This window comes from Tamandua tetradactyla, chromosome 21 (genome assembly GCF_023851605.1).
Source record: "Tamandua tetradactyla isolate mTamTet1 chromosome 21, mTamTet1.pri, whole genome shotgun sequence".
In the NCBI taxonomy this organism is placed as follows: domain Eukaryota; kingdom Metazoa; phylum Chordata; class Mammalia; order Pilosa; family Myrmecophagidae; genus Tamandua; species Tamandua tetradactyla.
In genome coordinates this window covers 12975784-13003562 of record NC_135347.1, presented here as the reverse complement: position 1 = coordinate 13003562, position 27779 = coordinate 12975784, and the positions used below count along the sequence as shown (strand labels likewise).

General features: G+C 36.8%; 1 protein-coding gene across 1 annotated transcript in view; it reads left to right on the top strand.

Annotated features, from left to right (window-relative positions):
* LVRN (laeverin) overlaps positions 1 to 27779 on the top strand; it is an 84110-nt gene that overhangs the window by 45506 nt on the left and 10825 nt on the right. The window contains exons 5-18 of the mRNA XM_077138901.1: positions 704 to 858; positions 2953 to 3066; positions 10042 to 10185; positions 10689 to 10754; positions 10835 to 10900; positions 11412 to 11584; positions 13006 to 13082; positions 13546 to 13685; positions 15238 to 15293; positions 17157 to 17310; positions 20514 to 20608; positions 22507 to 22614; positions 23334 to 23501; positions 23713 to 23850. Of these exons, the coding sequence (XP_076995016.1) occupies positions 704 to 858; positions 2953 to 3066; positions 10042 to 10185; positions 10689 to 10754; positions 10835 to 10900; positions 11412 to 11584; positions 13006 to 13082; positions 13546 to 13685; positions 15238 to 15293; positions 17157 to 17310; positions 20514 to 20608; positions 22507 to 22614; positions 23334 to 23501; positions 23713 to 23850 (1654 nt within the window). The remainder of the gene's footprint in view (positions 1 to 703; positions 859 to 2952; positions 3067 to 10041; positions 10186 to 10688; positions 10755 to 10834; positions 10901 to 11411; positions 11585 to 13005; positions 13083 to 13545; positions 13686 to 15237; positions 15294 to 17156; positions 17311 to 20513; positions 20609 to 22506; positions 22615 to 23333; positions 23502 to 23712; positions 23851 to 27779) is intronic.

Genomic DNA, 27779 nt, shown 5'->3' with positions numbered 1-27779 from the left:
TACCTTAATTCAAGAAAGACTGATGGGTCAGGAACACCTCTGTCAGCTGGGTAGTCATGTGGCTGGCATCTGCTGGTCCCTTGCTCCTGCGCTCCATTGCTTTCAGCCTCTGTCCCTGTGGAGCTTCCTCACTTTGTTTCTCTGGAACTGGTTTTCATCTTTTGGCCCCCGTTGGCTCTCTCCAGGTTCTGGCTTGCTTAACATCTCATGGGAAGTTACCTGGCAACATCTGCTAGGCTCCAAGCATCTCCAAACTTCCGTGTCTCTGTTCTGTGAAACAACTGTTCTCCAAGCATCTATATATGCTCTCTCGTTGGCTGCACTCTGAGGTTTCTCCAAAATGTTGTCCCCTTTAAAGGACTCCAGTAAACTAATCATGACCCACCTTGAATGGGCGGAATCATCCCTTCATCTAATCAAAAGGTCACACCCACAGCTGGGCGTGCCATGGAGATAATCTATTCAAAATTTCCACCCTGCAGTATTGGATCAGGATGAAAAGAAAAGGCTGCCTCCGCAAGATGGGTTCAGGATTAAAATATGGCTTTTCTTGGGGTACATGATAGATTCTAACTGGCACATTTACCTGTATTTTCTTTCAGCAGTTTTATCATTTTATTTCGTGATATGTATATCTGGAAATACCAACTTTTTCAGAAGAGAAGATTTTTCATTTTTTCCCCCTCCATTTAAATCCACTCAGATGTAGTTGCCTTGCCTAGTTTTGACAACCGTGCGATGGAAAATTGGGGACTCTTGATGTTCGACGAGTTGTTATTGTTGCTGCAAACAGACGAGCACCTGACAGAGAAAAAGATGAGGATCTCCTACACCGTCTCCCATGAGATTGGACACCAGGCATGCGGTGAAATGTTCTTTCTTATTTCACAGGAAGATATTCTGCAGCGGCTCTAACGAAACTGAACAAAACAAAATTCTGCCATATACCAACTTAAAAAAAAATTATTTGAAAGGTGTGACAGTGATTAGAGCAGGGAGCAGAGATGTGGGATCAGATTCTGGGTGGAATTGAACAGCTAGCTGGTGTTGGATCAGAATACTGAAACCTGGAGGTCCAGTTGAGAACTGGGTTTTTACACCCGAAGGCTAACATTGCCTCATAGAAGCTGCTTCGGGGAAAATAAGTCCAGCAGAGCTATGATTATTTGTTATTCATCTCATCTTAAAATAAGGGATATTCAAAAAGGTCACTGGAGGAGAGCCACATTTTATCAGTGGGTTGTTGTAAAGGGCTGTGTTAGTAAGTGCCAGTGCAGTGAGCAATAAACCTCAAGTGGCATCCTCCAAGGCAGGACAAACAAGGGTTCGTTTCATTAGACCTATATGCTTTCCTGTTGGTGATTTGAGGAGTTTAATGATTTGACTTGAGGGCGATTCTCACACTTACATTTGGCCATGACTACACTAATACAAGTGAACCTGTAAGTTATATAGCTCCATAAGAAGTTTTGGAAAAGAGTGATTTATTAGGACTGAGTAATACCCTGTTCCACCCTCAACTCTACTCTCATCAGTCTTCATCAGTCTCTGCGAAAAATTAGTATCTAATTTTTAAAATTATAGTCTAATAAAATGTTGGTTTGGAGAACAGGCTGCTTACATCACAGATATTATTAAGAATTTGGTTCAATACAATGTGTTAGTTTGCAAGCTGTCAGAATTGATATACCAGAACTGGAATGGCTTTTTAAAAGGGGGAATTTAATAAGTTACAAGTTTACAGTTCTAAGGAAGTGAAAGTGTCCAAATTAAGGCACCGATAAGAGAATACCTTCACTCAGGAAAGACCAGTGGTTCAGGAACACTTCTGTCAGCTGGGGAGTCACATGGCTGGCATCTGCTGGTCCCTTGCTCCTGGGCTCCATTGCTTTCAGCCTCTATTCTGGTGGGGGTTCCTCACTTTGCTTCTCTGGGGCTGGCTTTCATCTCTTGGATTCTTTTGGCTCTCTCCAGGTTCTGGCTTGCTTCATATCTTATGGAAAGACACACAGCAATGTCTGCTGAGCTCCAAGCATCTCCAAACTTCCATGTCTCTGTTCTCTGAAGCAACTCCAAGTGTCTGGATCTCTCTCTGTCAGCTTGACGCTCTCTCCAGAATGTTTCCTCTTTTAAAGGACTCCAGTAAACTAATCAAGACCCACATGGAATGGGTGAAGTCACATCTCCAAGTAATCGAAAGGTCACATCCACAATTGGGCGTGCCACATCTACATGGAGATAATCTAATCAAAAGTTTCTGCCCACAGTATTGAATCAAGATTAATAGAAACAGCTGCCCCAACAAGATTGAAACAGGATTAAAACATGGCTTTAGTGGAGTACATAATGTTTTCAAACCAGCATGTTCCAGGACATAGATTTGTTGGTTTTGGAAATTATTGTGTCTTTCTTTTTTGATTTTGTTCATCATCCATTTGACACTTTTTTTGTTAAGCTGAAATAGAAAATACTTATAACTGAACCATGTAGCAGAATATATGATTACTTCAGTGATTTGTACATGGCACAGATCAAATCATGTTCTTAAAACATACAACAGCTTACAGCAAAATCCTGATGTAGCCTATTTAGAGTATGAGTTGCTGTAGTTAGTAATTTATTAAGTCAGCACCCAGGACTTCTTTATTTAGCTCAACACAACTTTTGGACAAAGTAGACAGTTTAAGAAATGTTACTCTTCCTTACCTAATTTTTGAGCATTGCAGCTTTAAAACAAAAATTGCTTTCAGTCATTGCATTTGAAATATCTCAAAGCAATACATGGCTGATATCTCTTCATGTTAAAGCAGTGTGATTTTTTGGAGCCCTGTTTTTTTCTTACTGATGGCAAGTAGTTTAATTTTGTTCTTTGACCTTTTATTTATCTAAAATGAAACTAAAATATCACAAAATTAAATTTAAGAGAGCTCTTTTTTCTCCCATCTCCAAAAGTGGTTTGGAAACTTGGTGACCATGAGTTGGTGGAACGATATCTGGCTCAACGAGGGTTTTGCGTCTTATCTTGAGTTTGAAGTAATTAAATACTTGAATCCTAAACTCCTAAGAGTAAGTATTTTCATTAAATTTAATTGATAGTTTTCTTGTAACTAATTATGAAAGTAATATACACTCATTTTTGTAAATGTGTAAAATACAGAAAAAACAGGAATATTAAAATATCTATAATAACCAGAGATGCTCAGTGTTATCTTTTGGGTGTGTTTTTCCTTCTAGGCTTTTAGCTATTATAAATGTTTATAAGAGAAGGGACTACATGGAATTTGTAATGCTTTTTCTACATCTTACTATATCATGAGCATTTGCACAAATCATTAAATTGTTTTGAAATCAGAAATTTTACTGGTTACCTAATATTTTATTATATCACCTTATATAACCTTTTATGCATTTAATCTTTCCCAATAGTTAGATTTTAGATGAGCTTCACTTATTCTTGCCTAGACTAAATTGTAAAGCAGCTGCTGTAATCATATTAAATATCATCACTGATACTGTTTTGTTGCTTTGAGTAAATAGTAATATTGAAAAAATAAATTCATGGATAGGCAAATCTGTTTCAATTGATAGTATCAGAAATATAGACGCTTACACCCATCAAACATTAACTCTTCATCCTACCCTAACCCTACTGAACTGTAATCTACTTTCTGTTTCTATGAATTGCATATTCTAGTTATTCATATAAATGAAATATTACTGTCCTTTTGTGTCTGGTTTATTTCATTCAACATAAATGTCTTCAGGGTTCCTACCTATTGTAGTATGTATCAGAACCCCATTCCCTTTTATGGCTGAGTAATATTTGACTGTATGTGCATACCACATTTCATTACCTGTCTTTGCTGGACACTTGAGTTGCTTCTACCTTTTGGCTATTAAGGATAATGCCATTATGAACATTGGTGTGCCAGTGTCTGTTCGAGTCCCCGCTTTCATTTCTTTTGGGGCATATATCTAGAAATGGAATTGCCAGGTTATATGGTAATTCTATGTTTAACTTTTTGGGGAACTGTCGAACTGTTTTCCATAGTGGCCACACCATTTTACATCCCCACCAAAAACAATGTGCAAAGATTCCTATTTCTCCACATTCTTACTAATACTTGTTTTCCATTTTTATAATAATAACCATCATAATAATTGTTAAGGCTGTCTTAGTGTGGTTTATATCTTTCATGTGCTTTTTTGGCCATTTGTGTATCTTCTTTGGAGAAATGTCTATTAAGTGCTTTACCCATTTTTAAATTGGGTTATTTGTCTTTTTGTTGTCGAGGTGTAGGAGATTTTATATTCTTGATATTAAACCCTTATCAGATATATGGTTTCCAAATAATTTCTCCCATTCTGTAGGTTAAATTTTTACTTTCTTGATAATGTCCTTTGAGGCACAAAAGTTTTAAACTTTTATGAAGTACAATTTATTTATTTTTTCTTTTGCTGTGCAAACTTTTGGTATCAAGTCGAAGAATGTATCACCTAATACAAAGTCCTGAAGATGCTTCCCTGTGTTTTCTTCTAGTAGTTTTAGCTCTTATAGTTAGTTTGTTGATCCATTTTGTATATAGCATGTGTATAGCATGAGGTAGTGATCAACTTTCACTCTTTTGCATATGGATATCCGGTTTCCCCAGCACCATTTGTTGAGGAGACTATTCTTTCTCCACTGAATAGACCTAGTACCCTTGTCAAAAATCAATTGGCCATATCTGTATGAGTTTATTTCTGAACTCCAAATTCAGTTCCATTGGTCTGTATGCCTGTCCTTGTGAAAGTATTGTTTGGTTACTGTAGCCCTGTATTAAGTTTTGAAACTGTGAGTGAGTCCTCCAACTTCATTCTTGTTTTTCAAGATGACTTTCCTTATTCATGGTCCCTTATTCTTCCACATGAATCTGATGATTGGCTTTTCCATTTCTGCAAAGAAGGTTCTTGGAATTCTGATTGGAATTTCTTTGGATCTGTAAATTGCTTTGGGTAGTATTGACATCTTAACAATGTTCTGTTCTGACCTATGACTATAAAATGTCCTACTATTTATTTGAGTCTTTGATTTCTTTTAGTAATATTTTGTAGTTTTCTATGTGCAAGTCCTTTATATCCTTGGTTAAATTTATTCCTAGATATTTCACTCTTTTAGCTGATATTGTAAATGGAATTTTTATCTTGATTTCTTTTTTTGCATGTTGATCTTGTATCCTGCCACTTTACTGAACTCACTTATTACCTCTAATAGGTTTGTTGTACATTTTGGGGACTTTTTATATCTAAGATCATGTCATCTGTAAATAGTGAAAGGCTTACTTCTTCCTTTCCAATTTGGATTCCTTTTATTTCTTTTTCTTGCCAAACTGCTCTGACTAGAATTTCTAGCACAATGTTGAATAACAGTGGTGATGGGGGACAACCTTATTTTGTTCATTATTGTAGAGGGAAAGCTTTCATCTTTCACCACTGAGTATGATGTTTGCTGTGGGTTTTCCATATATACCCTTTATCATGTTGAGGAAGTTTTCTTCTATTACTATTTTTTTTTTGTATGCTGTGTGGCAGGGTCACATCTCATTTTTTTTTTCCATGTGAGTATCCTATTATTACAGCACCGTTTGTTGAATTTTTGTTAGTTTGATTTTTGTGTGTTTGTTTTGCTTGTTTGTTTGTTTTTTGGAATATGCATGGACAAGGAATCGAACCCGGGTCTCCCGCATTCTATTACTGCTTTTGAAGTATTTTTACACTTTGTCAAATTCCTCATCTACATCAATTTGGATGATCATATGATTTTTCTGCTTTGTTTTGTTAATGTAGTATATTACATTAATTGAAATCTTATGCTGAACCATCCTTGCATAGCTGAAATAAAACCCACTTGATCATGGAGTATAGTTTTTTTTTTATTTATATGTTTGTTTTACATGGGCAGGCACGGAGTATAATTTTTTGAATGTGCTGTTGGAGTCGACTTACAAGTATTTTGTTAAGCATTTTTGCATCTATATTTTTAAGAGAAGTTGGTCTGTAATTTTCTTTTCTTGTAGTGTCTTAATCTGGCTTTGGTATTAGGATGATGGTGGCCTCATAGAATAAGTTAGGTAGTGTTTTCTCCCCTTTAATTTTTTGAAGAGTTTGAGCAGAATTGGTATTAATCTTTTTTGGAATGGTTGGAAAGTTCAACTATGAATCCATCTGGTTCTGAGCTTTGCTTTGTTAGCGGGGGGGGGGGGGGGGGTTGAAGATTGATTCAATCTCTTTACTTGTAATTGGTCTGTGGTGGACTTCTATTTCTTCTAGAGTCAGTACAGGTTATTCATGTCTTTCTAGGAATTTGTCCACTTCACCTAAATTGTCTAGTTTGTTGACCTACAATTGTTCACAGTATCCTCTTTATGAGCCTTTTTATTTCTGTAGGGTCAGTAGTGATATCTCCCCTCTCATTTCTGATTTTCTTTGCTTGACTCCTCTCTCTTTTCTCTTTGTCAGTCTAGCTGAGGGTTTGTCACCTTTATTGATCTTTTCAAGGAACCAACTTTTGATTTTTGTTACTCTTCTCAATTTTTTATTCTCAATTTCATTTCTTTCTGCTGTGATCTTTGTTGTTTCTTTCCTTCTGCTTTATTTGGGGTTAGTTTGCTGTTATTTTTCTAGTTCCTCCAGGTGTGAAGTTTGGTCTTTGATTTTGACTCTTTTCTTCTTTTATAATGTTAGCATTTAGGGCTAAGAATATCCCTCTCACCACTGCCTTCACTGCATCCCTTAGGTTTTGGTATGTTTCTCATTTTCATTCACCTCAAGTATTTACTGATTTCCCTTGCAGCTTTTTCTTTGACCCACTGATTGTTTATGAATATACTGTTTAACTTCCATATAGTTGTGCATTTTCTAGTTCTCTGCCTATTGTTGAGTCCCAGCTTCGTTCCATTATGGTTAGAGAAAGTGGTTTGTATAATTTCAGTCTTTTTAAATTTATTGAAACTTGTTTTGTGACCCAACATGTGATTTATCCTCGAGAATGATCCATGTGCACTTGAGAAGAATATATACCTTGCTGTTTTGGGGTGCAATGTTCTGCATATCTATTAGGTCTAGTTCATGTGTCATATTATTTAAGTTCTCTGTTTTCTTATTGATCCTCTGTCTTGAGGATCTATTGATGAGAGCAGTTTTGAAGTCTCCAACTATTACTATAAAGATGTCTGCTTCTCTCTTCAGTTTTGCCAGTGTTTGCCTTGTGTATTTTGGGGCACCATGGTTAGGTGCATAAATATTTGTGATTCTTATTTCTTCTTGGTAGATTGCCCTTTTAATTAATATATAGAGTCGTCCTTTGTTTCTTATAACCATTTTGCATTTAAAGTTGATTTTGTCTGATATTAGTACCCAGCTCTGTTTTGGTTACTAGTTGCATGGAATATCTTCTCCAAAATTTCACTTTAAACCTATTTGTGTCTTTAGCTCTAAGATGAGTCTCTTGTAAACAGCATATAGTTGTATCGTACTTTCTTATCCATTTCACCAATCTTTGTCTTTTGATTGGGGATTTTAACCCATTAACATTCAATGTTATTACTGTCAAGGCAGTATTTACTTCAGTCATTTATCCTTTGGTTTTTATATGTCATGTTTTTACCATTCCAATTACCCTTACTTATAATCTTCATTTCTTCATATTACTTTAAGCCACTCTCTCATGTCTTATCCTTTCAGCCTGTAGCACTCCCTTAGTAATTTTTGTAGGACAGGTCTCTTGTTAATGAATTCTCTCAGTTTCTATTTATCTATGAATATATTAAATGCTCCCTCATTTTTGATGGACAATTCTGCTAGATAAAGAATTTGGGGCTAGCAGTTTTTCTCTTTCAGTATCTTTTTTTTGTATGCTGTATGGTGGGGACATTTCATCATTTTTCCATGTGAGTATCCCATTTTTGCAGCACCGTTTGTTGAATTTTTGTTTGTTTATTTGTTTTGCTTGTTTGTTTGTTTTCTGGGAAGTACAAGGACCAGAAAACAAACTCGGGTTTCCCGCATTGCAGGTGAGAATTCTACCACTGAACTACCCTTGCACCCCTTTCAGTATCTTAACTATATCATACCACTGTCTTTTCACTTCCATGGTTTCTGATAAAAAATTTTTGGTTAGTCTTCTTATGGAGCCCTTGCTTGTGACAAATTGCTTTTCTCTTGCTTTTTCCTCTTTATCCCTGGCATTAGAAATCCTGGTTAGTATGTGTCTCAGCATAGGTCTCTTAGGATTTATTCTGTCTGAGGCATGTCACGCTTCTTGGACATATATATTTTATATCTTTCATAAGAGTTGGGAATTTTTGGCCATTATTTACTCAAACACCAGTTCTAACTTTTTCCCTTCTCTTTTCTTTCTGGGACACCCATGATATATATGTTTGTGTGCTTTGGGCAGTCATTCAAATCCTTGAGACTTTGCTCAATTTTTTCCATCCTTTTCTCAGTCTCTTATTCTGTCTATAGGATTTTGATTGTCCTGTCTTCTAATTTGCTGATTTTTCCTTGTTCCTGTTCAAATCTGCTGTTACACGCCTCTAGTATATTTTACATCTCTTCTACTGTGCCCTTTATTTCCATGTTTTCTATTATTTTTTATACATTCAGATTCTTCTTTCTGCACATAGACTTTCTTCATATCCTTTATCTCTTTATCTTATTAGCTCTTTGAATTGATTTTGGAGATTTGTTTAAAAATCTCTAATTCATTGTCCCAAATTTTGTGTCTCCTCTGAAGTTTTAATTTGTTCCTTTGGACCATATCTTCCTGTTTCTTTGTTTCACTTATAATTTTTTGCTGATGTCTGGGCATCTGATTACATTGATCAGTTTACTCTAAAGGTCAGTTTCTCTTACCTAGGGTTTTATTGTTAATTGGCTTTGGATTAACGCTATTCTTTGACACTTGGCTCAACTTATTCTAGACTTTTAGAATAGCCCATGTTCAAGATTTTTTAGCTCTTCTTCTTCTGCTTCTTGCCCTGGATATGTGGTACAATTTTCAAGATTGCAGTTTCTGTGCAATTGTTTCACCTCCATGAGAAACCTTCCTTTCCTCCATTTCTTCTCTGAGAACTTGATCTGTTCTATTTGTTTTGCCTTTATAGTTTTAAAATTTTCCTTTCATTATCTATAACTGCTTTTGCTTAGCAGGTAACTTCTGGGAGTAGGGTCACCCTGCAGAAGATTTTCCCAAGTCAGTGTTCCCCAGTCAAAGCAGGACCAGGGACCCATGAACAGGGGACAGAGAGCTCCAAAGTGCTGGGGGGGGGGGGGATCAGGAAGGATGCTCAAAGCCTTTTTGATGGCTTCCCAAAGCTGTGCTTTCCTGGCCTGCCAAGCAAATGCAGTCCTTCAATTAACTTCCCCACAGTTCTGAGGGAAACACTGTGTTTTTAAATCTCCACTCCCTCTGCCTCTGTTTGGGGTCACTGTGTTTTTAAATCTCCACTCCCTCTGCCTCTGTTTGGGGTTGAAACAATGGCTGCCACAGCCTTTGTCCAGGGCAGGTTGAAACGGTAGCCTAGAGCCAGGACCCAGCAATCCGACCTTGCTAAGCCAAAGCCATGATCAGTGATCAGCTATCTCTACCCCTGTTCTTGGGGAAGAGGATTTTTATGTTCCTTTCTATCCCCAACAAGCTAGCCAGGGACTGAATCCCAAGGTGGCCTGCTGTGAGAGTGTGAGATAAATGCTGGCAGCTGCCACACGGAGAGAGCCACTCACTGTTCTTCACTTTAGTTCGTCAGCCTCTTCTCCCACCCTTCCCTGGATGCCAAATAGTGTTCTTCTGGCCTCTGGGACCCCAAAACAGTTGTCTCAGACAGTACCTGCCAGTTTAACAGCTATTTTGGAGGAAGGACTGAGTCCTGAAGCTCTCTACTCTGCCATTTTCCCCAGAAGTCCCCCCAGTCTCAATTTTTAAAAGTAATTTAGGGATATTGAAATTTGTATTTTGAGGATCCTCTAGAAGTTGATGTGGTTGAATCTTTTCCTTTATAGGACGAGGTCATTTTTTCTAAAGTTTATCAAGGCATTCTCGGAGAAGATCATGCCCTGGTATCTAGAGCTGTGTCCATGAAGAAGGAAAATCTCAAAGAAACAACTAAAATAAATGAACTCTTTGATATATTTACTTACAGTAAGGTAAAAGCAGTTGTATGTTTTTGTTTTGCAATCTTCCAGAAGGCTGTATAAGATAGTCTAAGGATTATATAATATGCTATGAAAGTTTTGGTATAAATAAGCTTAATTTTTTTTCACTAGATGAGCTTCAGAAAATGTGGTTGAATCATCTAGTAGCTATTTACCAATCCCATAGTAGGTGCCTGGTACCATTTAACCATTGCAAATAGACTTAAAGAACTTGCCTTTTAAAGGCAAGCCCTTCTGTTTGGTTGAAACTTATTTTTGCCAAATATTTCAGTTTTAACAAAAATTTGTGCATCCTGGACTCTTTATACGTAGAACATTTGCTCACCTTTTACCAGTAATCACTGGAAGTTTATTATTTTCTTAGCATAATTTGGGGTAATAGTCAACTAAAGTGGAAAATGCAATCAGGAGCACAGCTCAGAATATTGTTTACAAAAATAGAATGTTAGTATTTAGAATTTTGTTCAATTAATGGAAAGCTTTTTGTGTCCTAGGGAGCATGTATGGCCTCAATGCTTTCTAGTTTCCTGACCAAGAGTTTATTTATCAGAGCACTCAAGGTGAGTTTCCAAAATTTCTGATATATGGATGTCAGTAAACATAAATTTCTTTAGCATGTTATTCTTTTCTTTTTTTACAGTCATATTTGGAGACATTTTCTTACTCAAATGCTGAGCAAGATGATTTATGGAGGCATTTTCAAATGGTAATTGTCTACTTTCTAATAAATATTTCTTGATTTATTTTTTTATGATTCAGAATAATAGCAGGATATGGAGACCATTTTCATGTACAGCCATTTTGCCTTGCTTATGAAGTGTCCTTAGGTCAGAGATTGTGTTTTTTGTCTTCATCACTGTCTTCCCAGTGCCTAGGACACAGCCTGGGACATGGTCCCATTAATATGTACTGAGGAACAAATAAATGAACTAGGGAGTCCTTCATATGTATAGATAAGCAAAGTCCTAAATTTGGCTCCGAATATCATCCACTGGAGATTACTTAAACGAGGAATAGACTAGCTGCCTAGTTTCTTTTAGAAGATTGCTTCCTCAAAAAAAAGGTTTTGATAAGGATGCACGGGTGGTTCAGTGGTAGAATGCTCACCTTCCATGTGGGAGACCCAGGTTTGATTCCTGGACCATGCACCTTAAAACAAAAAAAAAAGGATTTTGATGATAACTTTATCTGTTCTTATGATGATTTTTTTAATACAGGCCATAGATGACCAGAGTAAAATTATTTTGCCAACATCAGTAAAAAGCATAATGGATGGTTGGACACATCAAAGTGGTTTCCCAGTTATCACCTTAAATGTATCCACAGGCGTCATGAAGCAGGAGCCATTTTACCTTGAAAAGGTTAAAAATCAGACTCCCCTAACCCACAAGTAGGTAGAGTTACTGCTCTTTGTCATCACCTTTCTTGGGGTTTTCCATCCTGATCAGTGGAAACTCAGCCTGAGGGTGAGGAAGCAAAACCTATGTTGGGTATACACCCTTCTGCAGACTATCCCTGGGGTGTTTGTATGTTCTCTTTTGTCCTTCAGGCAGGTAAAGAATTACTTAGGAGGGGCAATAAGATGCTCACATGTTAGTTAAGTGAAAAAGGGGTCCTGTGGCAAGGTAGTCTTATCTTCCCTGGAAATGGAACTGAGTGTGAAAAAAGGTATGTGCATGTCTGTGTGTGTGTGATGATTTATGTAGGTGTTTTCAAATGGTAATGTGCATGTGAGTGTATTTGCAGTCATTTCTACAATACTAGAATTGTGGCCTTAGATTTAGTTAGACCTGGGTTCGGATTTTGATCTCATCAAAATTCAAACCTTAGATAAGTTTTATTTAAGCTCTCCGGAGCTTCAGTTGCCTTATCTTTAAAATGAATGTCACAACACACATCACAGGGGATCGTTCTAAAGCTGAAGAGAAACAGTGAGTGCAAAGTAGCATGGCATTAATCACGCTACCTTCCATTTCTTGACTTGTCAGATAATTTCATCTATTCTACTCGTTTTGATCTTCACCTCTTGTAGTAACAGCACAAATAAGTAACTAAATTTAAAATACCACCACCAAAAGTTTAAGGTAGCCCTACTCTTTCTTTAAAGGCTCATGGCAGAGACACAGAGCCCTAATTATTCCTTCTTATTGTGATGGTCTGTGACTTTTGAGAAGTGCTGTGCATCTTAGTTATGCAGGTAAACGCAAGACCACAGTTCAAAATCTTCGAGAAGCCAGGCTTGTGCACATTTAAGTAAGGTTGGAAATGTTATCCAAATTCTAAGTGTGTCTCTTCAGACAACTGCTATAGTCCCTGAAGGCAGTTGTTTCATCCAGAGCACATCACTAATGTGGAAAAATGTAATCATTCTCGACATCCAATAAATATGACTATCCTGGCTGATTCCTATTGAACACTTTTCAGATTAGGAAAAAGTTTGAGGCTTAAAAATATTTTTGAAATGTCTGTCAAGCTTTTTCTTCTTCAGTTACTCTTTACCTCTCTTGGCCTGGGTGAATTTGGATCTGCAGCATTTGAACAACCCCTGGATTAAGCCAGATGCCTGTAATTTCATATAAGCAGGCCTTGGTGGTTTCAGATACAACAGAGACTTATCAGCTATCTAAGGTATAAGAAGTAAATCTATAAGACACAAGAAAGAGAAGTATAGAAATAGCCAAAGGAAATAGCCTGTAGGGAAGGACAAAAGAACTCAAGTTCTGCTTGCTATTTTCTCATTTCATTTAATATTGGTTCAGTGTATATTCTTATGTATGGAAATTAACTGTATGTTCTTTTTTTCTATTTAAGTAGCAAATGGATTGTTCCCATTCTTTGGATAAAAAATGGAACTGCAAAATCATTAGTCTGGCTAGATGAAAGCAGCAGTAAGTAGCAAATTTTAAAATCATCTTCAAATATATATAAAAAAGCAAGTGTGCAGGCAGTGCCAGAGACCCTGGTTTGATTCTTGGTGCCTTCCCATGCAAAAAAAATAAATAAAACAACAAGAATACACAGTAGTTCAGTGTATAATGCTTGCCTTCCATGCAGGAGACGCAGTTTCAATACCGAGACCATGTACTCACCCCCACCCCCCCAAAAGAAACATGTATTTATAAAAGCAGAGAATCAAATGCTGAAATGTCTAGCTTTGAAGAGTTATCTCCTTTAAAACTAAAATATTGTATCATTCTTGTTGAACATGCAGCTTTAAAGAAAAATTTTACATAAAATTTTGCTTGTTTTCTTTCTTTGTTTTGGTGATTTTATTGTTTAGTGTGTAGTATAGACATATTTGAAAGTCTTTCAAAAAGTGCAACTTCAAATTATTTACATATTCCTTTGCAGAAGTATTCCCTGAAATGCAAGTTTCAGATTCGGATCATGACTGGGTGATTTTAAATTTGAATATGACTGGATATTATAGAGTTAATTATGATAAATTAGGATGGAAGAAATTAAATCAACAGCTTGAGAAAGCTCCCAAGGTAAGGATATTTAATAAAATAAGATCTTAAGGTAAGGATATTTAATAAAAAAGATACTTTTATTAAATATAATTAATGAAGTACTATCTACCTTTTAGAGGTTGCATACTCATAACCTGTATGAGAGGAGATGATTCCTCCCCCATGTTTCCCCCAGGCATACTGGAGAGAGACATTTAAAAAAATTATCCTTAGAGGAGAGTTTGATTGAATGTGTTGCATTTTTTAACATTACCTTGCTTTTTCATAACAATTTCACCTTTCCAGGTAGGAATCAGAATACATTTTCCTATTAATCATTGGTTTTTTATCTTAGTCAGGTTACTTAGATGCTCTGGTTCCATTTCTTCTTTTTAAAATGAAATTAATATCACACCTTATTTGTCATGAGGATTAAAGATGATTAGGTAAATATATCCTTAAAATTTCTAAATCCATTATAGGTACCCAGTATATGCTAGAAAATTTTAATAGTACTCATGAAAGCATATTCCTCAGAGGAAAGAACTGAATTCATGGAATATCAATAGCATAATAGTCCAATATCACTTTAAATTATAAAGTGACTATAAATCATAATACCGTGTACGAACATTAAAACTTTGGCTACCTCTAATCCTTCTAAGCCATGGAAACACTAGATCATGCCATTATATTAATGATTGCTGAAAACTATTATAGATTTACTTATTGAAAAACTAAAGTAAATTATTTCTACAACATAATTGATCAACAAATAAAGCAGGATTTTGACTATTAAACTTATTCTAGGAAATGTAAGTGTTATTTCTGTCAGAAAAGAAGTAAGACTTGCTACCAAGGGAAGAACTAAGCTTGGCTTGCTTGGTGGCTCAAAGGAATATTGTGAAGATAAACTATTCTAGGAGGATGTCAAAATGCTGGAAGTATTGAGGGACTGTTATAGGCAGTTTTGGGTGCCTTTGGGGTACTGAAGCTGAGATTGAGTCTTATGGCTTGCCAGAGAGCTCTAGAAGAGGTCTAGAGTATTGGGTTGGCAGTTGACTCCTACTTTTCCATTAATATAAAAGTCTCTGCTGAAGATATTGTGTCACAGTGGTAAAATCTTGTGAAGAAAGATATCATTTAAGACGACCTTGATATTACCAAAATGGTGCTAAATGACATTTATTTAAAATACCAAAAGTTTACCCCAAAATAACTTGGACATTGAATACAATTTAATGTATACTTTCTGATTTGGAGAGGCCTTTGAAACTTAGTTTTCTATTTTATTTTTTAATATGTGTGTTTCAGGGAGTACTTTGGCAAAACTCTCTGCCATAGTTAAGCCTCATGAATTGATTCCAGAAGGATCACTTGTCAAAAACTAATATATACTAAAAAAACAGCAAGCTCTATATAATAAATAAATGATAGAGATTCCGCTTGGTAATTATCATTTCTCTGCAGATGAGACAATTTACATGAAAATGCTTTGTAAGCAGCAGAGATCTTTAAATGTTATTATTTTGAAAATTCTGTTTTTACTAAAAAATGTTCTTTTTTCCTGAACATATTTGGAATTCTGCAGGCTATTCCTGTAATTCAAAGACTGCAGTTGATTGATGATGCCTTTTCCTTGTCTAAGTGAGTATATTTTATTCTCTGATGCTTTTTGAGCATACTTTAAGAACTTTATTAAGATTTTTATATCCCAGGGTCATGGCTTTAGGTGAAATTTTAATAAGCTCTGACTGTATTTCAATACACTGCAGAATTACTGATTTTATTTTTATTTACTCAATATGAGGTATGCTGCTAAGTATTTAACCAGGTAAATTAATGTATGTCCAGAACTTTACATTTCATGCAATAAAAGTTAAGGAGTATAATAAATTATCAGTTTTGTTCTCTCTTTCTTTGGCCTTGCCATAATTTTTGAGCCCTTATTTCTTGACTAGTTTTTTCCTCTGCGACCTGCTACTCATTTCTGTGCCCACAACTTTGCCGAAACTTGACTCTAAGATTACTGTTGATATCCTCATGGCAACTTCCTTTTTAGATTCCTGAGATACTGATACACCAAACTGGTTCTCCTCCTGTTTTTGACTTCTCCTCTTCCTGCTGCTGTGAAAATCAAGATCAATCAGTTAATTTCTTCTCTCATTATACATTCATTCTTATGGCTTCAGTGATCATTTTATTATATACGTGTACAGAGTCCAGCAAATATAAGGTACTCAGTAAATATTTGTGGAAAACATGTTGATGACTTCTAAATCTGCATTTCTACCTGTCTTCTGTTTATCCTGTGGTTGTTTTAAATGTACTTCTTTAACACTGAACTTTATTTTATTTCTGTCTCTAAATAGCTCCTGATATCAATTTCTCTCTCTCTCTCTCTCAAAGTCATCATTATTCCCCATCATCCAAACTTGAAACATCAGTGGTTTCCTTGACTCCTCTCCCTTGCTTCATAATGGCCCATGTCCAGACAATCACTATGTCTTACCTATTCATTCTTGGCAATGTCTCTTGGATTCCCATCTTACTGCTCCCAGACTAAACCAAGTTTTCATCATCTTTTGCCTGGCCTATGGCATTAGTCTCTGGCCTTCTGCCCCTTTGCATTCCATCCTCTCTTCTTCAGAACTTTTGCAATAAAATTTTAGGAAGAATTTCATGATGTTACCCGAATTGTTTAAATAACTTAGAGTACCTTCCTACAAATCTAAGCTCCTCATCCTAACTTTTAAGGCTCTCCAGAGGTTTGACCCACCTTACCTATTAGCACCCATTCCTCACTGTGCACAAATAAACTGCTGCATCTAGTGGCTTGCTCTGCCCATCACACTCATCCAACTTTATCTTCTTTGCACTGGCTGTCTTCCCCTCTCTTTCTCTGCCTGTTTCATTCCCACCCATCTTCCATTGCCCTTTTCAGTTCCTTGCCCATGAGACATTTCCTGATTTCTCCATCACTTGGGTGTATTTTCCTGTTTTTGCTATTTCGTAATATTCGTTGCCATTTTGGGGATCTTTCGCTAACAATTCTTATGCATAATTGCAACTCCTCCCTGAAGGAATAAGCTCCTCAATGGTAGGCAAGATTAGTGTCATAAACTAATCTGTATTCCCACCGATGGCTAAAAGGGCATTAGATAGAGAATTACTCCTAATTAATGCTTGTTCAATGAAAATTATGATCTCATAAGTATGCATAATAAATGCACAATTATTCTTTTGCCCATAATCAGCCCAACATTTGGCCTGGATTTTCAGTAGCCTTCAAGAATTTGGGTTTTCTAATGCACCAAATTGAAATAGAATGCCTGCCAACAGGACTTGGGTTCCATCTTTTGAATAAGATAGTACTTTAACCTTTTATCCTCCTGATTTATTCATATATCTTGATTAAAGTCAGCCACTGAAGCATAAAACAAATATGGAAAGTGTCTAACTCATTTAGCAAGTGAATTTTTTCTGAGCGAGTGTTTTTTAAATCAACAGAAGCAATTATACGGAGATTGAAACAGCCCTTGATTTGACCAAGTATCTTGCTAAGGAGAATGAAATCATTGTGTGGAATACAGTCTTGGTAAATCTGCTACATGATGATTTTTTTCCTGATATAAACTACCATGTTTTATACCCATTACTAAAGGTAATTTCATTCTCTGTTATGTGCTTTTAAAAAATCTTCTCTTCCTCTGTCCATATTCTAGCCAACATCTATGAAACAGTTCTTTCTCAAAGTAATAGTCTATTAGTTTCATACATATATATATATTTTTTCTAAGCAATAGATGATTATTCTTGGAAAAATTACCTTAGTCATAGACCTGGTCTAGGAAATGAGTAGGAGAGAAGTTTGGGGGGGTTCTTCTTTGTAGATAAAGTGAGTCCTAAAAAATCAGATGAAAATAGTATGCCTTTTTTTTCTTGTAGGAAAGTATAGTGTCTATTAGCAGCTATTTCCCTAAGAGATTGTTAGGCAAACAGAATTAGTTTTTGTAACAATATATTTATAAGTGAAATACTTGTGAATTTGTGTAGAAAGCTAGTCTATAGGGCTGGCACCAGGAGATATATTTCTGATAAAGTAAAGGTTTTAAAGCTGCTTTTGACATTGGGAAGAGAGAAAGGGAAATCAGAATTAATGAAGAAATGGCTTACTGTCGTAACTGAAAAAACATAAAAGGGGAATAAGTTCCATCAGCTCTTAAAGCACGATGATTTAAAAGATGGCCCACATAAAATCAAAGCAAAATTCAGGGAGCAATGTGGCCACTCTCTCTCTCTCGCTCTAAGCCCAACTTTGCAAGTGAAACCTTTCCCTCCTCCCTACGTGGGACATGACATCCAGGGGTGAAAGTCTTCGTGCTGGCATGGGAGATGACTCCCAGGGATGAGCCTGGCCCTAGTACCACGGGATCAACAATGCCATCCTGACCAAATGGGGAGAAAGAAGTGTAACAAATAAGGTATCAGTGGCTGAGAGAGTTCAGATAGAGTCGAGAGGCTACTCTGGAGGTATCTCTTATGCAAGCTTCAGTTAGACATTGCTACCTATCATAACTTGCCAAATCCCAACTAAAACCATTCCTGCCAATCCTGAAGAACATCTAGGGTGTTATATAAGGTTCTACAAAGGTTTTATGCACTAGGGTAACCTTCCAGAAACCTACAAGCTCCTCATGGGTCCCTGGTCCAGATAAGTCCTGAAATGCAGAGGGCCCAGCCTCTCCAGAACATCAACTAGTTCCATCCCCCTATCACATATTATTGGCAGCCCCTTCCAACATGAAAGCATTAAAAAAGGCACAGCCTAAATACCCCTAAAGAGTGGGAGAAAAATCAAAGTGATGGTGGAGTTATATAGAGAAGGTAGGGTTTAACAAATAAGTATGACTGCTGCACCATTAAATTGATATGTCTTTTAGACTCCAGTATCTTAGAGCAGCTAGAAGTAAAATCCTAAAATTGTGGAATTGTAACCCATATCAAACTCTGAAATTTGTTCTATAACTAATTTGTTGCAATGTGCTTTGAAATTTATTGCTTTTTTGTATAAATGTTATTTTTTCACAAAAAAAGTTGTTTGCAATGGTAAATGCACAGCCATATGATGATATTGTGAACCACTGATTGTAACTTTGGATGAATACATGGTATATGAACACAAAATATATATCAATTTTAAAAATCAATCCAAAAAAAAAGAATTGAAAAATTATTTAAGAATTCAGGGAGCAGTGCCTTGTTCTGAGGGGACAAGAACAAATGTGAATGTTAAGTGATGAGTTTCTGGGTCAGCCTGAGGTGAAATGACAAATGCCTTAAAGTTCCATACTCTCTTTTCTTGTGTCCAAAGTGCTGCTGGAACTTAGATGAGTGTAGGGCTGGACATGAGTAGAAGGTGGCAGATACATATTCACGGGATTTGGATTGGCTCACTGAGAAGATCTCATAACTGGTTCTGGATAAAGAAGTACAAATTAGTACTTGTTTTTAAAGACTTTCAATGAATAACATTTAGTTTGTTCTTAGGGATTTATTGGTAAAGGCATAACTTTTATAATCTTATTTACCAATTGTTTTAGCTTTCTAAATGCTATTGGAATGCAATATATCAGAAATGGAATGGCTTTTAGAAAGGAACTTCATTCATTTACAAGTTTACAGTTCTAAGGCCATAAAAATGTCCAAACTAAGGCATCCAGAAAAAGGTATCTTGATTCAAGAAAGGCCGATGTCTGTCACATGGGAAGGCTTGTGGCTGGCATCTGCTGGTCCTATTCCCAGCTCTGTTACTTTCAGTTTCTAATGCCAGTGGTTTCCTCTCTAAGTGTCTGGGGGCCTTCACTTAGCTTCTCTGGGATGTAGCTCTGGGCTCTGGCTTGCTTAGCATTTCATGGGAAGGCATATGATGATGTCTCCTGGGCTCTGCTTCTGTGTCTAAGTATCTGCTCTCTCTCTGTCAGCATTCCAAGCATCTCCAAATGTCTGTGTCCCTGTTGGCTCTGAGCGCTCTCCAAAATGTTTACCCTTTTAAAGGACTCCAGTAAACTAATCAAGGCACGCCTTCAAAGGGCAGAGTCACGTTTCCATCTAATCAAAAGGTTACACCCACTATCGGTGTGTCACATCTCCACGGACGTAATACAAACAAAAAGATCCCATGCCACAAAATTAAATCAGGGGTGGACTATGGTGCTCAGCAGGCAGAGTTCTCACCTGCCACACTGGAGACCCAGGTTCAATTCCTGGTGCCTGCCCATGTTAAAAAAAAAAAAAAAAAAAAAAGAGCATGGCTTTTCTCTGGGTTATAGAAAAATCTCAAACTGGTACCCCAACTGATAGCTCAATTGAAGAAACTTAATTTTAGATTCAGAAGTTCACCTAATAGGCTTCAGTGACTGCTTGAATTTGTCCAAGCATCAATCAATTCTCCTTTTCTTGAATGTATGTATACTCACCATGGACGTTCTGAGGTAGGAAATTAATATTTTTAGTTTTTCTCTCTTTTGAAGACTAGCTAAAATGTTTGGGATGATATTAAATGATAATAAAGCTAGTCCTTACTGAGTTTTTATTATGTGTCAGTCACTGCGCCAAGCAAGTTATATGCATTATCATGTTTAATCCTCACAATAGCACTATAATATTGATACCCTGTTTACTTATAAGAAAACTGAAGTTAGGTTAAACAATAAGCCTGTTATGCATTTAGTAGAAAAGATCACTTCTGAAGAAATAGTACTCACTTCTCTATTAATGTCATTTCAGATACAGAAAAATACAGTGCAAATTCAAATTCAATGTTGTGAGCTTGCAGTAACAGTATATTTTGTTTGTTGTTTCTAGAAATATCTATTAAAGAGACTTAATTCAGTATGGAATATTTATTCAACTATAATTCGTGAAGATGCAGCAGCATTGCAAGATGACTATTCAGCTCTGTAAGTATTTTCTACTCAGTGATTATTGAATAACAATGATTCATATTAATAGACAGCTTCCGGATTCATAACATAAAATCTTAATACCTATGATCTATTGATAGATTCTGTATATTATTGGAGAACAATGGCCCTGGGTTTGGTGGGCTACACTATCATAATAGTTTGGGATCTTAAATTACATGCAAGACACATTCTTGTACACACAGGAGTTTACAATTTACATCTTATGCTACTGGTTGAAACTCTAAGTTCAACCTACTATTGGTGAAGGATTATGCTAAGCAAAGCTAATCTCTATCAGTGAACTGAAGGGAAAATGTCCTCTCTGCATATTATTGGTAGCAGAAAGTCTACCATTATGCAAATATGATGAGAGAGATTGACAGTGAAATATGCCAGTCATTTATGGGTGAGCACAAGTGAGCTTTGCAGATGGTTTTCATAGAGTCAGTTTGGTGAGGGACATAAGCATGTTGCCTTGATGGTCTGGGTAGAAGCAGAAAGTCAAAGTGGGGCTGATAATACTGCTTGTCTCTCTGCGACCCGAGGTCTGTATTTGTACGCTGGGCTTCTAGATATAAGGGACAGAGTTTGTAGCCAAAAACAGTATGGGATAATATCTGCATATTCTTTCTAGCCAACCTTAAACATAAATCAATTAAACCAAGCAAGAAACACAAATACAAAAAGACACTTCTAAGCGGGTAGAAATGTTAATACTAGTGAGTGCATAGGAGTTTTAGTGATTGGAAGGACACAGGTTTCCATGGATATAGAAAGGTGGAAGGCAGTAAGAACTGGATGAAATAGGGAGTGGGTAGGCAACTTGCAGGAATGAATAGGAAGGCAGATTTTGCTCAGCCAGGCAGTACGTGTTTTCACCAGCTATAGCTTTCATTCACATTGATGGAAGTGAGGTGACCTACTTTATATTAGTCACTTCTCTGGGGCTAGTTCTGTTTGGCTCAAAGCTAGGACTTAGATTGCACTTCCATAGAACTCCATCTTGCTGCAGCCAGCTTAGAGTTGGGACAGATGGGGAGAGAGTGGGAGTGTAAATGATTGGCCAAAACCATCTCTCAGAGGACCTTCCACTTCTGCTTATCAGAAAATCAGGCCAGGCTGGGGTGAAACTGGAAGGTGTAGTAATGAAGATTTTGGTCCTGAATTAGATTTCCATTACCCCAACTCCCAACTTGGCAAGGGTTAGGGAGAAACACAGGCACTGCTTACTGGATTTCTTATTGCTCGTCATTGTATTTTCTTTTAACTGATTGTGTTTTGAGCCGTAATGTATACCTCTGCTTAGCTATACAACAAGATGAAAAGTCCCTATATATTTTTGTGGATGTAAACCTAATAGCCAGGGTAGTAGAGGAAGAAGCAGAAGTTTCACAGAGGGGAAGGGATTCTGTTGAAGGGAGAGATAAGCCCTTTCTTCTCCTTTTCTTGTAAAAAGAATTTATTTTTGGTGTACTAAATCAGATACTCTAAAGTCATTTTTTTTCCTTATCCATAAGGCAATTATTGTAAGAGGAAGGAAAAATACATTGGCAATAGATAGGGAGTGTACATATGGCCATGTCTGTTTGAGAGAGATGAAGGAGGGTAGAAACTTATTTCTAACTTCCAAAAAATACCAGTCTTAATGGTTTTGTGTGTGTGTGTGTGTGTGTGGGTGTGTGTGTATGTGCGCGCGCGTGCCCCAGAGCCTCTTGGCAAATATTTCCCTGAATCTTCATTAAATATGTTTGTCATCCACAAAAGTCATTTTTAAAAAAATGATGTTACTTGAAGGATGCTCTAAAACACTCACCCTTTTATTAAACACATTCTTAGAGGCAGAGAAAATAAATACAGTAATGCAAAGTAAACTATTTCTTTGACCTTTCAAGAATGTCACTGGGAAGACTTTTTGGAACTGCCTGTTGGTTTGGGCTAGAAGACTGTCTACAGCTGTCAAGAGAACTGTTCAGAAAATGGGTGAACCATCCCAAAAATGAGTAAGAGTAATTGTAATTCCCTTGTTTTTATCCAGTTTCAGCACTAACAATTTCTCTTTCTGACGCTTTCACTCCAAGTGTGATCATTTTATTGCTGGTTGATCTCTCCAACTATTGTTTTCAAACACCTTTTAAACAATTATCTAATGTTGTTCTGCACATAACTTAGAAAATTAGAATATATAATGAATCGTTACCACAAGACCTTTCATTGCCAGTGCATTCTCCCCGTAGGCACTCAACTTTCACTCTTGTTTTGAGTCTTATGTAGATGTTCTTTATTATTATTTATTATTGTTATATATCTAAGAGTATCAGAGCTTCTCTCTTTCTCTTGAGTTTGCAGTTCCTCTCAGAATTGAGATTAAGACAATGCAATTTTCATTTATTATCTCTAATGTACCATCTCAGACAGGCTCTTAAGAAATGCAAATCATGAGATACTAGACCAAATTGAATGATCAGCATAAACTCTATAAAATTCGAATTTTCTTCTCCCTTAGAACTCCTTGGTCTCTCAACTCTTTGATGGGTGATGTCTTCTCATGATGTTAATGCTAATGACAGTTTCCACAATTGCCTTTCTAGATCCCTACTTTTGATCTTTATATTTGAGATCTCAAATGCTTTTCTCTAGATTTATACTACTAAATATATGTCAACATGGATAAATGTATAACTTTACTATGAGAAATATCATTGCATGTCATACCTTACAGAATACCATATCCGGTTAAACATGTGATTTTATGTTATGGCATTGCCTTGGGAAGTGATAAAGAATGGGACTTTTTGTTAAATATCTACACTAATACCAAAAATAAAGAAGAAAGGATTGAAATTGCATATGCTTTGAGCTGCAGTAAAGAGCCATGGATACTCAACAGGTGATTATGGTCAACTTACCTTAAAAGTCCCTGGGAAAAGGATGCAGTCAGTAAACCAAAGGGAGAAAAATAGTAACATAATAAATAAAAATACTAATAGAAGAATTAAAACAATGTGTCTGTGCATGACTAACTTAGAGCCATTTTGGATTTTAATTCTATTTATATTAATCCTTTATATTGGATGTTTTTTTCAATTGTACTTTGGCAGATATATGGAATATGCCATCACTACATCTCTATTCGATATTAATGAAACAAATGTATTTGAAATTGTGGCATCATCTGAAGTTGGCCGTTACGTTGCAAAGGACTTTTTAGTCAACAATTGGAAAGCTGTGCGTGAAAGGTAAGAAAGAAACTAAGCCTCTATTTCATTTAGGCTAAAAGTTCGTGTTTAGACTGGATAAGTCACAAAAGACCTCTGCATTGACTAGAAAGCAGTGATTTCCTGTATTTAGTCTCGCCACAAACTGACTGTGGTATGGAAGAGAAGGTCACTTACTCTCAGTTTTGGCTTCTTCTATGAAAGCAGGTTTGCATGAGATACTTCTTTGCCTCCCACTGTGCCCCTAAGAGGTTTTCCTTAAGAGACCCAGATTAGAACAAGTCACTTTTTGGGGGGCATGAGTGCACACCAAACACTCATTCATTTTGTGAAGTACATCACCCTGACTTTAAGAAAATAATACCCATTACTATGTTGGCTGGATGTTGCTAACTACTTTTGTCAGGTTCCCTTAATATATGTGGGCTCTATATACTTGAATATTTTTCTGTTTCTTCTTCTTTTTTTTTTTTATGCTGTATGGTGGGGTCATATTTCGTTATTTTTCCTTGTGAGTATCCCATTATAGCAGCACCATTTGTTGAATTTTTTGTTTGTTTGTTTTGCTTGTTTGTTTTTGGGAAGTACATCGACAGGAATCGAACCTGGGTCTCTCACATGGCAGACTGTTTCTTACCTTTTAAGAATAAATCTGCTTGCTTCATAGATGCTCCTTTGTTAAGTAACATATGCATTAGCATGCAAAAATAAACTAGGCCATTGATGGCTGTTTTTTTTTAGAAAATTACTCAATCACATGTTCTTAAAATCCTAGACTTAATATGTTCCAGAAATACCCACAAACTGCAGATTTAGTGGCTACAAAGTAGCTAATGGTTCAGGGTCAAAAACCTGTAAAGTTGGAAGATTCTCTTTGTAAATAAGTTCATCCCTTCAGAGCAGAAAGTATTTTTAGAATATATCTTTTTAAGAATGTGGATATGATTTTCACAGAGCAAAATAAAGGAGCGTTTTTCTTTTGCAAATACTAATTAAACATCTTTATAAAACACACAAAAAAAGTGTTTTCAAATCAGAAGTAAAAAAAATTGTAGAAAAAAAGCTAATTTTTACAATACCATTTTCTTCTGGCCCACATATTTGAGAAAATCTTCCTGTCTCCTGTTTTAAATTATCCATCATTCTTGGTTCATTGCTTCAAGGGGCCCTATAAATTCCTTTCATTCTCTGGGATCCCTAAGACCATGGGGCACGTTGTATCTTTTGTTTTTGCTTAAGTCATTAAATTAATTCCCCTCCTTCCAACGCCCTACCTCCCAGTGGAAATTTGGGAGTTGAAATTTATATCAGAATTTCTCATACAAGTCCCTTTAAACTTCATGGGATCATCTGTGGTTTTACTTCTCTCATCCTGAATCTTGTAACAAATTCTCTCGCGCATGCCTACCCCAGGTCTGACATCCTGTCTTTGCCTGTTCCGTGAAGCCCTCTGTCCTTTTGCAGTCTTGGTCAGTTCGCCTAAGGTCATTCACCTCAGTGATAGTCCTTGGCTGTTCTCTTTCAGAGCCTCCTGCAGAGCGTTCTAGTAGCAATTATGGCATTAAAAATGCTCAGAGAAAGGCTCTTTTAAGCAATGCATCGTGATTTGCATGAGATTCAACTTGTAATCAGCACAGGCTGTCACACTCTCCATTCCTTCTGAGACATTCTGCTGTGCTCTGAGGCGCAGGACATAGGTCCACAGTTACTTCCTGGGTGTAATATTGGTGGTGCCTGGCACTTGGTCTCCGCTTAGGAGTGTTAGGGATTGTGCGGGGTGTTGTCAGCCTCAGGCAGCCTGGAAACCCAGGAGAGCCTAAGCACAAACCAGAAGCTTTCAGATGGAGCAGAGCATTACGATGACCTGGGTGGGGGGTAGGGGGATGGTTAATGAACACAGAGATTCCCAGGCTCAAGTACCCCTTCAAAATCCAAATCTTCCTGAGTAGGATAGGAAATCGATACTTTTCACAAGCTCACCCAGGTAGCACTGGTATAGTTTAACTTACAGCTAACACTGCACGTTAAAAATTACCTCTGGCTGCACTGTCCAATAGGATAGCCATTAGCTATATTTGGCTATCTAGGCTTCAATTTTAATTAACTAAAATGAAATTTAAAAATTTCGTAGTCACGTTCCAGGTACTTCATGGGCACATGTGGCTAATGGCTGCTGCAATGGACAGCACAGATGTAGATCATTCCCATTACTGCAGACAGTTCCATGGGACAGCACTGATCTCAGGGGTCAGACCACCTCTCAATTCATTTTCTTCCTCTTCTCTCGAACTATATACAGTAAACTGCACACAGAAATGGCTTCAAGCAACCCATGGGACCCCCAAGTAAATACACGGTAGCACCTAAGACACATATCTGGCCTCACTGCTGGACAGCTCGCTAACCTTTCCATGCTGCATTCCTTGTATTGACACCTTTTGGCCTCTAAAAGTCAGTGACTAAAAAAATTAATTAAGTCATGTTTCTATTCCGCCAGGTTTCTCAATTAAAAAATTAGAGGATATTTGGTACATTAGTTGTGGCAAATATACCAAGGTAATGTTAATAATGGGAGAGGCCAGGTGACTAATAAACAGGAACTCTTTCCATAATATTCATGCAACTTTTCCATAAACTTCAAAATATTTTAAAATTAGAAGTTAAGTGGAAGAAAACAGGGGCCTAGATTGTAAGCCATTATAGCAGGCAAATTTAGTCGGGAATGGTAATTATTATCTCTGGATTTCGAGATGCTGTTATATATGTATATATATACATATATAACCTGATATTTAGAGATAACGAAGCCCATCATGTTAGGGTTAAAGTAATTCAAAATGGTTGGGCGGGCCGCGGTGGCTCAGCGGGCAAAGTGCTTGCCTGCTATGCCGGAGGACCTCGGTTCGATTCCCGGCCCCAGCCCATGTAACAAAAACGGAGAAACAGAATACAATAAAACAAGAAAATGTTTAAAAATGTTTCCCTTTCTTCCTTCCTTCCTTCCTTCTATCCTTCCTTCCTTCTCTCTGTCTTTCCTTTAAAAAAAAAAAAAAAAAAAAAAAAAAGTAATTCAAAATGGCAGGACAAAGAAATAAAAGGCATCCAAATTGGAAAGGAAGAAGTAAAACCCTCATTATTTTCAGATGATATGATACTGTACTTGGAAGATCCTGAGAAATCTACAGCAAAGTTATTTGAGCTAATAAACAAACTCAGCAAGGTGGCGGGATATTAAATTAATGTGCAAAAATCAGTAACATTTTATATACAAGCAATAACCTAGCTGAGAAGTCAGTTAAGGAAAAAATTCCATTCAAAATAGCAACTAAAAGAATCAAGTACTTAGGAATGAACTTTAACTAGGGACGTAAAGGACTTGTACACAGAAAATTACATAACATTGCTAAAAGAAATCAAAGGAGATCTAAATATGTGGAAAGACATTCCCTGCTCATGGATAGGAAGGCTAAATATAGATAAGATGTCAATTCTCCCCAAACTGATCTACAGATTCAACACAGTACCAATCAAAATTATAACAACCTACTTTGAAGATTTGGAAAAGCTAACTACCAAATTCATCTGGAAGGGAAGGAGACCCCAAATAGCTAAAAGCATCCTAAAAAAGAACGAAGTGGAAGGATTTACACTCCCTGAACTTGAAACCTATTATAAAGCCACAGGGGTCAAAGCAGCATGGTTCTGGCACAAAGATAGAAGCAATGGATTGAATCGAGAGTGCAGAAATAGACCAGCATATCTATGGTCAACTAATTTTTGACAAGGCCCCCAAATCCTCTGAACTGGGACAAAATAGTCTTTTCAATAATTGGGCATGGAAGAACTGGATATCAACAGCCAAAAGAATGAAAGAGAACCCCTATCGTACACCCTACACAAAAATTACAGTGGCTCAAACACCTGTATATAAGGACTAGCACCATAAAGCT